Source organism: Clytia hemisphaerica, unplaced genomic scaffold (genome assembly GCF_902728285.1).
Source record: "Clytia hemisphaerica strain Z4C2 unplaced genomic scaffold, Clytia hemisphaerica genome assembly, whole genome shotgun sequence".
Classification (NCBI taxonomy): domain Eukaryota; kingdom Metazoa; phylum Cnidaria; class Hydrozoa; order Leptothecata; family Clytiidae; genus Clytia; species Clytia hemisphaerica.
This window is the reverse complement of record NW_027103851.1, coordinates 531,460-545,467: the sequence shown is the minus strand read 5'-3', so window position 1 is coordinate 545,467 and position 14,008 is coordinate 531,460. Positions and strand designations below refer to the sequence as shown.

Here is a 14,008-nt window from a genome sequence, read left to right as displayed (position 1 = left end):
ACACTGGAAATACTTTGGTACAACTCTGACTTATCACATCTGACTATCGCTTGAGCCGCCATCTTGAAACTACATTATGATCTGTAAAAACAACGCACGCTAAAAGTACCCAAAAAGTTAACCCGATCGGAAGAAAGTTTAGAAATCAAAGTGAGATCGGAAAACCGGATTTTTTTTTGCCGTCTTATGATGATGATGGAGGAACTGGAAGAAAATTTTACCTATTTGAATGCTCAGCTTAGGCTGACCAACTAAAGATGTCACATAACTAGGGCAGCAAATTAAAAAACTTTTCCCAGTATCTTCTTTACTAAGCGAACGTTCTTTTCAACGATCCCTGGATATCAGATTTGTAAACCTTTATCAAATTAAGGAATATAAATTTTCACTATTAGAATTTTTTGATTTTTTGATTGTTTGTATAAATTATTATCATTTTAGAAAATCGTAGACAAATAAAAAAGTACTTATTGTAAAAATTCTTCTACAACCAGGAACAATAACAAAAATAAGAAAATCCCAATGCTTTGCCGTTTTTTAAAACAGGCCACATACACACAGTGTAACAGCCAGGTAGAGCTGAAACCCTTTTAAGAGTGTAGAGGTTTATGAAACCCAACTTCACCATCACCTAATAAATTAGTTTTCTTCCCACGTCAAACGATTCATTTCTTCTGCTCTGCAGTTAGATAATACATCATGTCGACGTCAGCAGGGCGATCAGCTGGCTTTGTGAGTTCGGGTTGCTGAGATGGGAGAAAGGCAAGAAAATGGTGTTATTATGGTTATGGTGTTCATAAAATAATAATTATTTTTAGTTTCGTAAGTTCAAAGTATAAGTAATGTTTTTGTTTTGATCAAATTTCAATGAGTTGTTGACCACCTGAAACGACCTGAACACGGCATCTATTTATGTCTAAATAATCACAAGAATTTTATAAATGAGCTTATTTCTGCATATTTATAGATTTTTTTTCGAATATGTTCAAAGATATCGATTGATCCACTCACCCCTTCAACGGCAACATTAGCTTTATCGGAGGTGACTTTGTATGGTGAATCAGCTACAGCGACATTTTCACTAAAAAAACAACAACATAATAATAGTGTTAAACAAGTGATACTTTTATGGACCTACCTGGTTATGCATTTAACACATATATAATTGATATCTACATAAGCGTGACCATGTAACAATCATTCAGAACACAAATAGTGACGATCTATTAAAATTAGTCGTTTGTTTCTTATAAAAAAACGTTTAGAAACCAAAATTTCATGCTCTTGAAATATTCTTTCATATTCAAGACTTCGAGAGCAAAAAAACATATCTCATCAAAAAATTCAGTAATTTCAAGAACGTTGATGTATGCTTATTAATAGTGATTCTTATAGATAAAGATGCGTTTTTTGAGCTGAAAATTCTTTTTTTTACAAAAATCTGCTTGAGCCATCTTTTACCTACTTTCATGCAAAAAGTCAGAAAAAACAATGATCCAATATTTCACAAAGTCCAAAAAACCCTTTTTTTTAGCCGTTTTTTAGCTGAAATTTACCCCTAAATTTGTTTTTTCGAAAATCGGGCTCCGTCACATTCGAGGGTTTATAGTTATGGCATCGTTGCTAAAAAATCATAAAAGAATGAAACAGCCAATCTCGAGAAGAGCTATACCTAAGTAAATTGATAATGTGCTTATAAAAGAATATCGAATTTGGCCTATTTCCTATAAAAACACGCCAAGCAACAAACCAAAATTTCATGTCTAAAAACACACATTTTTGTTAAAAGTAAGCCCTCCTGAGCAAAAAAAAACATCTATCTCATAAAAAAATTGAGTAATTTGACTAAGAACATTGATGTATGCTTATTAATAGTGATTCTTATAGATAAACATGCGTTTTTTGAGCCAACAAAATTTTTTTGCAAAAATCTGCTTAAGCCATCTTTTACCTACGATGGTACCCTACTTCCATGCAAAAAATCAGAAAAAATTAACGACCTAATTTTTCACAAAGTCCAAAAAACCCGTTTTTTAGCCGTTTTTTGGCCCAAATTTGCCCAAAATTTTTTTTTTTTGAAAATCGGGCTCTGTCACATTCGAGGGTTTATAGTTATGCATCTTTGTGCAAAAAATCAGAAAAAACTAACGAGCCAATTATGAGGAACGCTAATAACAAACGAACGAACGAACGAACGGACAAAGGTTAATTTATAGGACCTCCACCGGGGTAGGTCCAACAAGGGCCCTCTCTAGCATCTTTACCAATTCCCAAGAGAGCTGATTCCAACAGTGTATTAGTAAAAATACCAAAATCCTTTAATAAGGAAAGCCCAAACAGCCCATTTTCAAAAAGAAAGATTTTAAAGCCTTCCGTTAGAAGAAAGGTAGATAGCTCACCAGGCGAGATTTTTGTTATTTTCAACATTTTTCATGATTAATTTCTTCCATTGTTCATGAAGCTCGTTTAGAACACCGACAGTGAAGGCTTTATCTTTAGCTTCCCCGTTGAAAGCAAATTCGTTGGCAGGTGAACCTGCTGGCATTTTGTAATGTCTAAACCAATCGTATGTTGCCTGAAAGAAAATAAAACGTATATACAGAAGTGTGGTAAATGTTAATTTTTCCATTTAAAAAATTAGGAATTCTTGAAAGTTTTTGAACTGAATTAGCAGATCCTTAAAACTTTGCAGAAATTTGAGAAAAAAAACTTTAACTGGCACAGTTGAAAAACGCTCAAAAAAGTTGTGATTTTTTATTATATAATTATCTGAAAAAACAACACCCCTTGTTCAAAAGGCGTACAATAAAGGGTGTACATACCTCCAAAAGCCCTGGCATGGCATTTTTGACGTCACCAATATCTGAAATGAAACAACAAAAAGAACAGTTTAGAAAGACAGTCAAAACAACTAATAAAGTTGTAACTTTATTTAAAATAATCAAAACTTAAAACACTATAACAAATTCAATCGACAGGACGAACTTAGTCACAATCTACACTATTGGCGCAAAATGGGTATTGAAATAAATCTCCCTGAAAATTTATAATATGTTTTGCTGCTTGTAAACGGTTTCTTTAGCTGTTTTCAGGCTTATTCGCGAAATTAAATCCACGCGAAACTTTTCAAAACTTTGACTCGCGAATCTAAATCCAGAAAATTTCGCGATTTTTTTCGCTCGCAAAATTCAATCCGATTAAAGTAACAACTTGAATTGTTAACTATTTCTTGTGACAAGAGAATAAAGAAGCATTCTTCTCTCCCCCTCTGGATTTTTGAAAAGGATTTTTCCCACCCCTTACCATTTTTCTTGAAAAAAATCCCCCTTTTTAAAAGGGAAAGGGAAGGACAATGAGAACAGGATAGTGTGATTGTGAAAATAACTTTGTAAGTATAATCTGAAAATACGGTTAAGATTCTTAAAGATGAATATACCGTTCAATTTTTCGGCCAAAGGATCGTTGACATCAATAGCAATGACTTTCCAATCTGTTTCTCCTTCGTCAATCAAAGCCATGACTCCAAGAACTTTTACTTGTTTGATCTCGCCACGTGTTCCTACCTACAGAAGGATGGGACCACTTTTAATATTAATACATCCAGTGGAAAATATTTCTAACAAGTGTGCCAAGGCATATTTAAATTATTTCTGACCATGCATGAAAAAAGAAAGCGTTTTTAACGTAACGCCGATTGAAAACAAAAACATAATATTCTTTCAGAAAAATAAAAAGCAAAAAAGTTTGTCACAAAAAAATACAACAAATGAATAAGGGTGGTTCTGAATTAGCAGAATGTTGAACTTGATAAAAAATTAGTTTGATCAAATAATTTTCACTGTATATACTTTAAGTTGTAATTACCTTGTATCCAATCTCACAAACATCAATTGGGTCACCGTCACCTTTTTGACCAGTGTGTTCATCAGTGATGTTTGGGTCTTCCCAGGTCTGCATGTGTAGAGAAATTCGTAGTTGATTTTCACATTGTAAAACACTTATTAGAAAATAGTTGTCAGATCATTTAACATTGCTGTAAATATATACTTAAGACAACAATTAGGTTGCTACGGGTAGGAAAATTCCAAATTCCAAGAGATTTCCAGATATTTTATTTAAAAAAGACAAATCTTTCCAGAAAGTTTGTCAAAAACACGAAAATTTTAATTACTGACAAAATATTTTTTTAATTGTGCAAGAAAAATTCAAATTTTATTTCTGACTTACGCTCAAGATACATTAAAATTAATTTACTCCAATTGTTTAAAACGGATGTTGTTGAAGTGTTGAATAACTATAATATCTTTTATGGGACATGCACATAACAAATTCAATAACTAAGCTTTCCAGACATTATCTGCAAAAATGGCAACCCTTACATAAGAGGACTGTAAAAATGGAGCACTAACATTTCGTGATGATGCATACCTGGGGAATAGCACCATAATTCCACATGTAACCTTTGTATGGGAAGCTGTTCTTGACAAACCTCATCTTTCCTTTTTTGACATCTTGCTTAATTGGATTCATAAAGTCTTTTGTAGAAATCTAAATAGTTAATCAGAGTCAGTTATTTAACTCTATGATATAATTAAATACCTTGTTTGAGAATACAATGGCTAATGCCAATACTTCATTTTACAAGTTCTTTTAGGAAAACAACTTAAAGAAACAATATATCTCTAATTTTTTTGGAAAAAGTTCCTTCTTCTAGCAGACATTCAAAGTGAAATTTCCAGAAGAGAATTATATCGGGGTGTTACAATACCAGGGTTTATTGAGATCACTTTTTGTTGATCTCAATAATTGGCTTGATTTCATGAGGTCATTTTTGTAGAAATCCAGGGAGTCATCCATTGAAAACTGGAAATTTGAAAATTAAAAAAAGCTGAAATATTGAGCAACGAGCATAAATGCCTTATAAAATGTTGAGAGATGTTCTTATTTCTCTTTTTATTCATTCAATATATGTTTTTCTATTTTAAAACAATAAAAGAAATAAGATTATACAATTGCCTTGTCATTTTTATGTTTGTGGCTGTTATAGTGTCCCAAAATGGAACAATGAGCTAAAACTTATTGTCGCACTGCCACTTTCTCACCTCCATTTTTGCATTTGTCCATTTGGGAATTTCCACAACCATATTATATACTCCATTCTATTATAAAGAAAATATTCAAGTTAATAAAACAATCAGTGCATACACAGTACCTTTAGTCTGCCTACACTAAATAAAAATTGAATTGAATTGTTTAGAAATCTTGTTTGAAAAATAAGTTGGAGATTTTTCAGAATCATATAATAAAAGGATCCTCACTACTAGGTCAACCTATTAATAAGACTTGAACATATTCCAACCAAACTTTCCTGTTTACTGTATTAGGAACCTGAACTACATTAGCCTTTGTCTGGATTCTATGGTATTTTAAAGGTAAATTCATAGTTTCTGCTACTGGTTTGAGGTATTCCCATTTCAAAGGGTTTTCTAAGAGGCTCTTGAATTTTGTAAGGGGTTCTTTGGTTTGCTATTGCCAAGAAGGAGTTAGCATTTAAAGCAGCATTTTTATGTAAGAAGATTTTCCTTCAGAATGGGGAATAATTGAAATTAAATTTCCAAATAAAATTTTGCGGAGGGGTGAATATAACAGAGTGGAAAGCTCACCTTTTCGTCAGCCATAAGAGGAATGTCGTGGAATGGAGAAATGATTCCATTTTCATTACCTACAAAACAGTTCAACAAGAATTAAGAACAAAGGACGACTTCTCTAGTCCAATAAGACACGGGATTGGAGTCATGTAAAGAAATTGGATTTGAGTCACGCGACATCTCTATTGAAAACCCGCACAAAAACAACAGAAATAGGATGTACTAATAACTACTGGAACTGAAAGTAAACCTAAGGCCAATATTTTTGGTTTTTCTGAAGGACAAGAAGTATAGGAAGGTTTACTAAAGATGGCTGAAGGCTGGGACTATTCATTAAAAGTAACAATTGGCAAAAAAAGGCACTTTTTTGGGTGATATTTAAGATTTTACTTAGAAATTTTAATTCTGTTACCCCCTTCCCACGTTGCCTTGACAAGAGCGAGGGAACTGTGTTGGCCACCTCTCTTGAAAATTTCAGCAAAACAAAAAAGGAACAAATTCCTGTAACTCGATGGAAATTGAAAAAAAAGCTGGTTTTTGACTGATTCTAAAGTGCTATTATTTGGTAAAAGCTATGCTATTCATGTAAAGATTTCTAGAAAGCTTACCCATTCATTGTTAATATATTTTTCATTTGAAAGTAATTGCTTCATGAAATAAAAAGATAGTCAAATCTTGTAGGGTCATTTTTCAAACAAATTCTGCTAAAATCGATTCTGTATTTTGTGTTCTTACCCTATGCAAACAGTGGAAAATGGCTGAAAATGGACTTTTATATAATTTTTTTGGTAAAAAAGCTAATTTGGCTATATGAAAAGCGTATTCCTGTCAAGATTATTTGAGATTAATTGCTTTACCAATCAAAAAGATATCAAAAAATCTTGACAGGTCATTTTGTCATTTGTGTCATTTTGGTCAGCTGAACGGATTGGCGCATTTCCATTGTTTTGCCTTTTGAAACACGCATGGTTGCTTTTTGTCAATGCCAGGCTATTTTTATTTTAATAGTTCACATGCAACTTCAAAGGCAGAGAAATGACGTTTAAAAATGCCTGGAAGGAAAATGAAATTGGTCTATTGCAGTGAGTCTAAGTAGTTTTCGAAACACCTATTTAGGATGTTTATTTCATGTTGCCCAACAAATGCCCAAAATAAATACTCAGTATATTCATTGAAACTAACTCAATTTTTCGAACCAAACAGTGGCAAGTACGTTGAAACTCAATTTTTCAAACCAAACAGTCATGTAGACCTAACTCTTCACACAAAAATTACGGGAAACGTATGTTTGGACTTTGTACCCTATGCTGCACTCAAGCAAAGGCGGGACAAAAATCAGTTTCTTGGCAAAAGTTATTTATTTACTATTAATGTTTCTCCTTTCTTTTTAGCTTATATTAAACATAATACTGAATCATAATATTTAATTTTAAGTAATCATATTTATATATTATATAAAAATTTAAATGTATATTTTATATCTTATTAACTTCATCAAATCACAAGTCTTTCAGGTCTACATTATCACATCTTAGCCTCTCGCTTACTACATACTATTATAAATCCTTGTGGTGGTGTCTTTCAGCTTCAGTCATATCTCGCTACTTCGCTATCTCACTACTTCTTCTTGCAGCCACTTTTAGCTTTAGTTGTTTGCCAAAATTCGCCAAATTAAATCCTTGCCAAAATTTCCAAATTCGGCAATTCACCAAATTAAATCCCCGCCAAATTTAACAAAAAAAGAATTATGTGAAAAATTAAAACTTAAATCCCCGCCAAAAATCGTGTTTTGGCAAATCGCCAAATTAAATCCACGCCAAAATTTATCCACTTAAGGTATCCATTGATGACCCGCGGCACTATCGTAAAGCTAGAATCGCTTCGCGTACTCTTCGCTAGAGAAAATGATTGACAGATTGAAGTTTTTCATCCGCGCAGGAATTCGGGGAGCGTTCTCGGCTCAATCGAGACGATCTCAATCGAACGGAATCGACACTTTACATCACTTTTGTTTTCGACCCCTTGCATTTGCCACCAATTACAAGTGAAAAATATCCTGTTCATTTGCCAGGATGTGCCTGACTGTCCGTTCGTTTGAGTCTGGTGATGAAAAAGCAAAGAACAAGAAGAAAAAGAGAGGGGATAAAAATATGAATATATAAAGAGGAATTGCTTACGAAAGAAGACACGGTAGTTGTCAGTGAATGGTGTTCCGAATTCTTGAAATTGGTAGGACATTCTTCTGCAAATGTTTCTAACTAAAGGAATGATGTTACTGGTAGGTGTGGACACGAGGTAGCACGTGGCAATCGATAGGGAAGAGAGAGGAAATAGCCTTCCCATTACCCGCTTCCCGCATCCGAGCATCTTGTTTACACTGTGTTCACCTTTACCATCCTTACGGCTTCAAAAGGTCAAAGGATAACTTTCCTTTGTAAGTGTAACCATTATTCTAGGCTGTATTTGAAAAACGATCGCGGGCTAGTTAAATAAAATAGGTTGGACTGACTTGAACAGATTCTATTCTATCCCATCTCTGATCTGGCGTAAGATCGCTTTCTGCCTGTTAAACCCAGGTCATCCAGCAGCTTTTCTTCATCTTTTTGAAGACTGGGAAAAAACTTTTGGTCCGGTCTGACTTTAAACATTCTAGTTATCGCCGTGAAAATGTTTGATCAGGGGAGTGCTGCGGTGCTGAGGTGCGGTGCTATGCTGTGACGACTGGTGGGTGAACAGTGGACAGTTAAGTTTCAAGTTTAAACCAGTGGATGGACCAACATGAAACCAATGAAATAAGCCTAGAAGTTTCAGGGAGTATTACTTTGCGTACAATATTTGTACCTTTTGGGAAGTCATGTATAATACTAGGTCACAGTTTGCTTCAGAGCAAACTGGTGCGACCGCTGTTTTAAGGACCCTGCCGACGCACCGGACTGTCCGGTGTATTTGTCTGGTGGCAAAAAGTATCCTTTCGCTACACCGGACGCAATAAGTCCGGTGTTGCATACAGGGAATTTTGAACGCCGGACATTTATGAAACAAAAAATTAAGAAACACCGGACGCACCGGACTGGTCATGTCCGGTGTTTTGATTGTCCGGTGGGAAAAAATATCCTTCTCCGACACCGGACATCCGACTTCCTTAAGTCCGGTGTAGAAATTGTCCGGTGGTAAAAAAAATTCTCATTTTACACCGGACTTTCGTGTGTCCGGTGTTCGTTAAGTCCGGTGCGTCGGCAGGGTCCTCTGTTTTACAGAGCAATTAACACTTTTTTGGCAGTCAACAGAACAACATCCATCACAAATCATGTATGATACTTCATAAAAAATGAAAAACCTCGTGAAAACCAGCACATGTAAAATGCAATATAACTAACAATGCCAAAAAGAATTGCAGAGGACCGAGAAAAGTTATAATTCAAAATAATAACTCCAAGAAGTACATCTAAAAACAAAGACTACCTCTGAAATCAAAACGCTTGCATCCTAGCTAACACGCTGAACTTTCTAAGCCACCGTACCATCCACCCATACCTCTCTGGGCCACCGTACACGAGGGATATCTCTTAGATATTTGCGTGGTTATCTCCCTAATATTCAGCCACCAAAAATGAAAATTAAAGATGGTAACTTAAGCTGCACGATTTCACTTTCGATTTCAACTTTCAACCTCCCAACTCCGTAAAACAAAAACACGACGGTAAAAAACCGCCTTCAGGCGGTCGATAAGTCTTTAGCACTTTATACAAAAATTGGGTGTACGGCGGGGGGGGGGGGGGTGGATGGATGCCGCTTGTAATCCCTTTTTAAGGCTCTGAAGCTAAGATATCTGACAGGGTCCAAAATTTACTAATTTTAAAGATGTGTATCTGACATGGTCCAATGGTCGACTTATGGTAATTTTGGACATTTTTTCAGGATGGAAATCAGAAAATCTTTCAATTTTTACATTTTAGTCAATTTTGCCACTATAATAAGTCAATGGGAAACTTAGCGGCAAAGTTTTTTGAAGTCCAATTAATGTCTTAGTGCAGTTGCCATCTGGCTATTCCATTTTTAAACCATATATACAGGGGTATTGACGAACTTTTCCAGGCGGTCTGAGCCTTGATTTTCCAAGGGGTTTTTGTTCATTTTTTAGATTTTCCAAAGGGGATATTAAAGGTTTCCTGGGGATTCTCTCCTCCTAAACTGACATCAATAGTTATTTTCCAGACCCTTTTTCACAAAATTTCACTTTCCAGGGGTGTCGACCCCTAATTTCCAGGTAGCGACTCCAGAGGATTTTTCAAATTTTAATTTTTTTTCTAAATCTATCCTATCTTGTAGAGCTTTGAAAAAGAAAGAAAATGAGGGGTCATAGGCCTCCAGAGGATAAGTGGTTGTAAAGATATATATTCAAATTTTAGTGTCGAAAATTTGACTAAAAATGTCAAAAAAAAGATTAGGAAAATAGCTTGGAAAAATTCAAAAAATGTGTCAAAAAAGAAAAAAAAGAAATTTTCCAGTCATGCTTCTTAAATTTTGCAGGGAGAATTCTTTGATGGTGTTAAAATATTATTATATAAAAATATTTGTAAAATATTTAGTATATTCATCAAAATAACGAAAGATATATCTTTTTTTGAAAAAAGAAGACATTGCATTGTTTTATTTTTGTTTTTGAAGAAAATAGCTTGGAAAAGGTTGAAATGAGTCAAAAAAGGTGGTAGGACCCATTTTCAAGGGGCCTCTGGAAATGGAGGAACAAAAACTTATGAGTGTAAAGAATAAGTTTTTCTGAAAGGAGAAACCCCAAATGAAAAGAAAATCCATTTTGGCAGAGATAAAAACTTTTTTTGGGGACATTCCCATGCAAAAGAAGCAAAAAAGTGAAAAAAACTACATGAAAATGAAAGAACTAAAATTAGTGAATGTGATTTTTGAATTCCTCACCCTTTTTCGGATAAACATACAAAGTTTCAGCCTTCAAATACATTTTCCTCCGTTTCCAGACACATTTGTTCATCGGTAGTTGCAAATTTTTTTTCTCCCATCGGCAAACAATTTTCAAAATGTTGCAAAACGTTGGGCATTTTACCAATTTGCCGTCTAGCCCGTGTCCACAGTGTTATATACCGCTGGAAAGCTAAGATCACGGGCTTTCATTTAGTAAAAACCGGAACGCTTTAATAGCATACATAGAAAAAAAGTTCGAAGGGTTCAAAGTTCACGGAAAAATGAAACATTTGGTTTGACGTCAACGTCCAACGAAAGTTGCATGACTTCTGGAGTCGCTATTCCAGGGGATAGTTTGTTATCCAAAATTTCGAGGGGGGTTAGCTTAGGCGGCAATCACAAATATATTCGTTTCGCGTCGCCTGACCGACTCTCGAAAATTGAGTAAAATTGAGTCGGTGAGTCGGTAAATTTGTCAGAATTTTTCTGTCAATGACCTTTCCTTCGTGCAAAAATTTTATTTTTGCCGATTTTTTGCGAGCGATTTCTAGCGCATTCGCAGCATTTTGACTTTGTTTATCATTACATGCACCATTTTGGGGCCGGAGGTCACAGTGTTCAAAGGTCATTTTTCTAAGACTCACTTTTTAGACCCAACGAGGACGCGAAATGAAGATATTTGTGATTGCCGCCTTAGTGAAAAAAGTTCGTCAATATCCCTGTACAATTTCTTTTTGGAAGAGCCCATTTTTACCGTCACCTCGATTTTGATGAGTGTTTGTTTTGTTCTTTCATTCCAAGCATGAAGCATGACCTTTCCGAAAAAAGATTCAAATATGCTACGTCAGCGCTAGAATGGGGGCGCTTCGCCTTAAAATAATACCCAACATTAAAAACCATCTGCATGTGTGAAGGGGATCAACAAAATTTCATGTATTTGTACAAGGAATGTTATATTCTTTAGGTGTTAAAAATGCATGCGGGCGGACGGGCGGTCGAAAAAATTCACGGGTTTTTTTCTCCCCCCTAACGGCCAAATGCTGCTAAAAAATTCGAAAATTGAAAGTTGACGGCCCCTTCTTTTGTTTAAGGGTACTGCGCATGTTTACCAAATATTCATTTCTGACAGTCATAGTGGGCAGAGGGGTATCAAGCCCCCCTCAAAAATGGCGACCCCCTCTTTTAGCTCAACCCCCTCTTAAAAATGAAAATTCCTTGACCCCCCTCTTTTTATGGAACCCCCCTCTTTTTCCCAGGTTTAAGTTCAACCCCCTCTTTTTTCGACCTTTTATGAAACCTTTTACAAAAGCAGAGGTTGAAAAAGCAACATATCCATCAAGAGTTGTAGAAACAGAGTTTTTGCTTCATTCCAGGGGGGGGGGTCAGGGTCAGGGTCCAGGATACCAACCCAGGGCCCAAAAACCCGACTTTTCGAGATTTGAAAGTAGTAGACACCACCACCCCCTAAATTGGTATCAATACCAACTTAAAAACCCCAATTTTCTAAAAAAGGGGGACCCACCCCCCTAAATTGGTATCAATACCAACAAGAAAATCCTGATTTTCTGAAAAAGAGGGGACCACCCCCCCCCTAAATTGGTATCGATACGAACTTGAAAATCCCGATTTTTCTGAAAAAGGGGGACCCACCCGCCCTAAATTGGCAATTAGTAAAAATGCAAGAAGTTATATGGATATGATACTGCATACAAGGGACGCTAAACTAAATCTGTGGATGTTTTTATTCAAAGAACATTCCTTTTATTAATCACTTATATTATGTACCACACTTTAGACTCCTGAAAATGAAAACAAGTTTTTCTCATTCTACAGTAACACAACTTATATTTCTTGAACTAAATTAGCAAAATGTATCAAATTCATAAAACTAGTTGATAAAGTAGACTAGATAAAAAACTCATTGTATTAGGCACGCCTAGAGTCTTTGTAACATAGCCTACTTTAATCGTAGAAATTTTAGCGAGACTAATTTTAGCGTATTAGCGAGTTTTCCCTATTTCCGCTAAAATAAATCTCGCCGAATCGACAGATCGCTAAAATTTATCCGCGCAAAATTTCTGGTTAAATTCCTTGATACATTTTTATCAATATGAAGGGTTTCAGTGCAAAGAAATGCTAGAAAACGAATTCAGTCAATAATGTAATACGAGTGTTTGCTAAAATTTATCCACGCAAAACTTTTTGAAATCGTGATTCGCTAAAATACATCCAAAAAAAATCAAGATTTTCCTGACTCGCTAATATACGCTAAAATTAGTTTCGCTAAAATTTCTACAATTATAAAGTATATGATGAACGTTGTGTACAGAAAAATTTTATCACAACTAAAAAAGCTCTAAGATCTGCTAAGACTTGATTCAGTTTGTTCAACTCAACTTCAATGAATTTTGGTTGATTGAAAGGATTGAGAGCAGCAAAAGTTGAATAAAAATTTTATTTCAATTATATAATGAAGAATGCTTTTATATGGAATCAGGGTATAGTGTAAACGATTCAAATAAGTTACATTGTACAACATTTGAAGTCAGATACCAATTTTAAATTCAGCAAAAATAAAAAAGGGGGATCCACCACCCCCTCATTTTGGTATCAATACCAACTTAAAGATTCCCTAATTTTCAAAAAAAGGGGGACCCACCCCCTCATTTTGGTATCGATACCAACTTGACTTTTTGAAATTTGAAAAAAAAAATTGACACCACCCCCCCCCCGGCCCTGGGTTTGGTATCTGGATCCTGACCCCCCTGTTCATTCATATGAATGGAAATATAATAATTGTTATATAAAAAATTTGAAAATGTTTTTTGATCGAACAAAAGCAGACAAAGTCACTCAAAAACTTTCAAAAAACCACAAAGAATGTACTCTTAGGAGGTTACTACAGATTTAAATGAAAAGTTGAACTCGTTATATGTTTTGATTGCAAGCTTTTGAGAATATCTACCTGGTTCTACCTTTGTTTTTGGGAACGTTTATTTTTGCAAATTGTAAAAATTCCCAAAATTTTTGCATAGATTAAATTTTGCAAAATTCGTGAAAACCGCAAAAATGAATCCACGCAAAAATTAATTCACTTAAGGTACAACCAAAAAAATCCAGAAAGTGGCAATCAATTGTAGAATTCCCAATTTTTTTGCATAGATTAAATTTTGCAAAAATGGCAAAATTTGCGAAGAACGCGAAAATAAGTACTTAGTACTCAGAAAAAATTCTTTGATTCTTGAAAATGAATTAACCACAACAATATATACACATTAAGGTCCCAAGTAATTAAAAAGAGCACTATTCAGACTTTTGTGATACACAAACAATTATTTTCTACTCGTAGAACTGGTTAGACACAGGACTTGTTTTCAGGACACTCTGTATATGATTTACTCTGATCTTTTCTCTCCAATTTT

The 14,008-nt window shown here is 34.9% G+C and overlaps 1 protein-coding gene across 1 annotated transcript; it reads right to left on the bottom strand.

Moving 5' to 3' along the window:
• Positions 1-391: 391 nt before the first annotated feature.
• On the bottom strand, positions 392-8,041 carry LOC136807680 (inorganic pyrophosphatase-like). Its single transcript, XM_067064277.1, has 10 exons — positions 7,826-8,041; positions 5,664-5,722; positions 5,103-5,159; positions 4,429-4,548; positions 3,865-3,951; positions 3,437-3,563; positions 2,823-2,863; positions 2,400-2,575; positions 1,012-1,081; positions 392-746 (listed from the first exon to the last, which is right to left on the bottom strand). Exons 1-10 carry the CDS (start codon positions 8,013-8,015, stop codon positions 666-668), a joined length of 1,008 nt encoding a protein of 335 aa, XP_066920378.1. The 5' UTR covers positions 8,016-8,041; the 3' UTR covers positions 392-665.
• Positions 8,042-14,008: the final 5,967 nt, after the last annotated feature.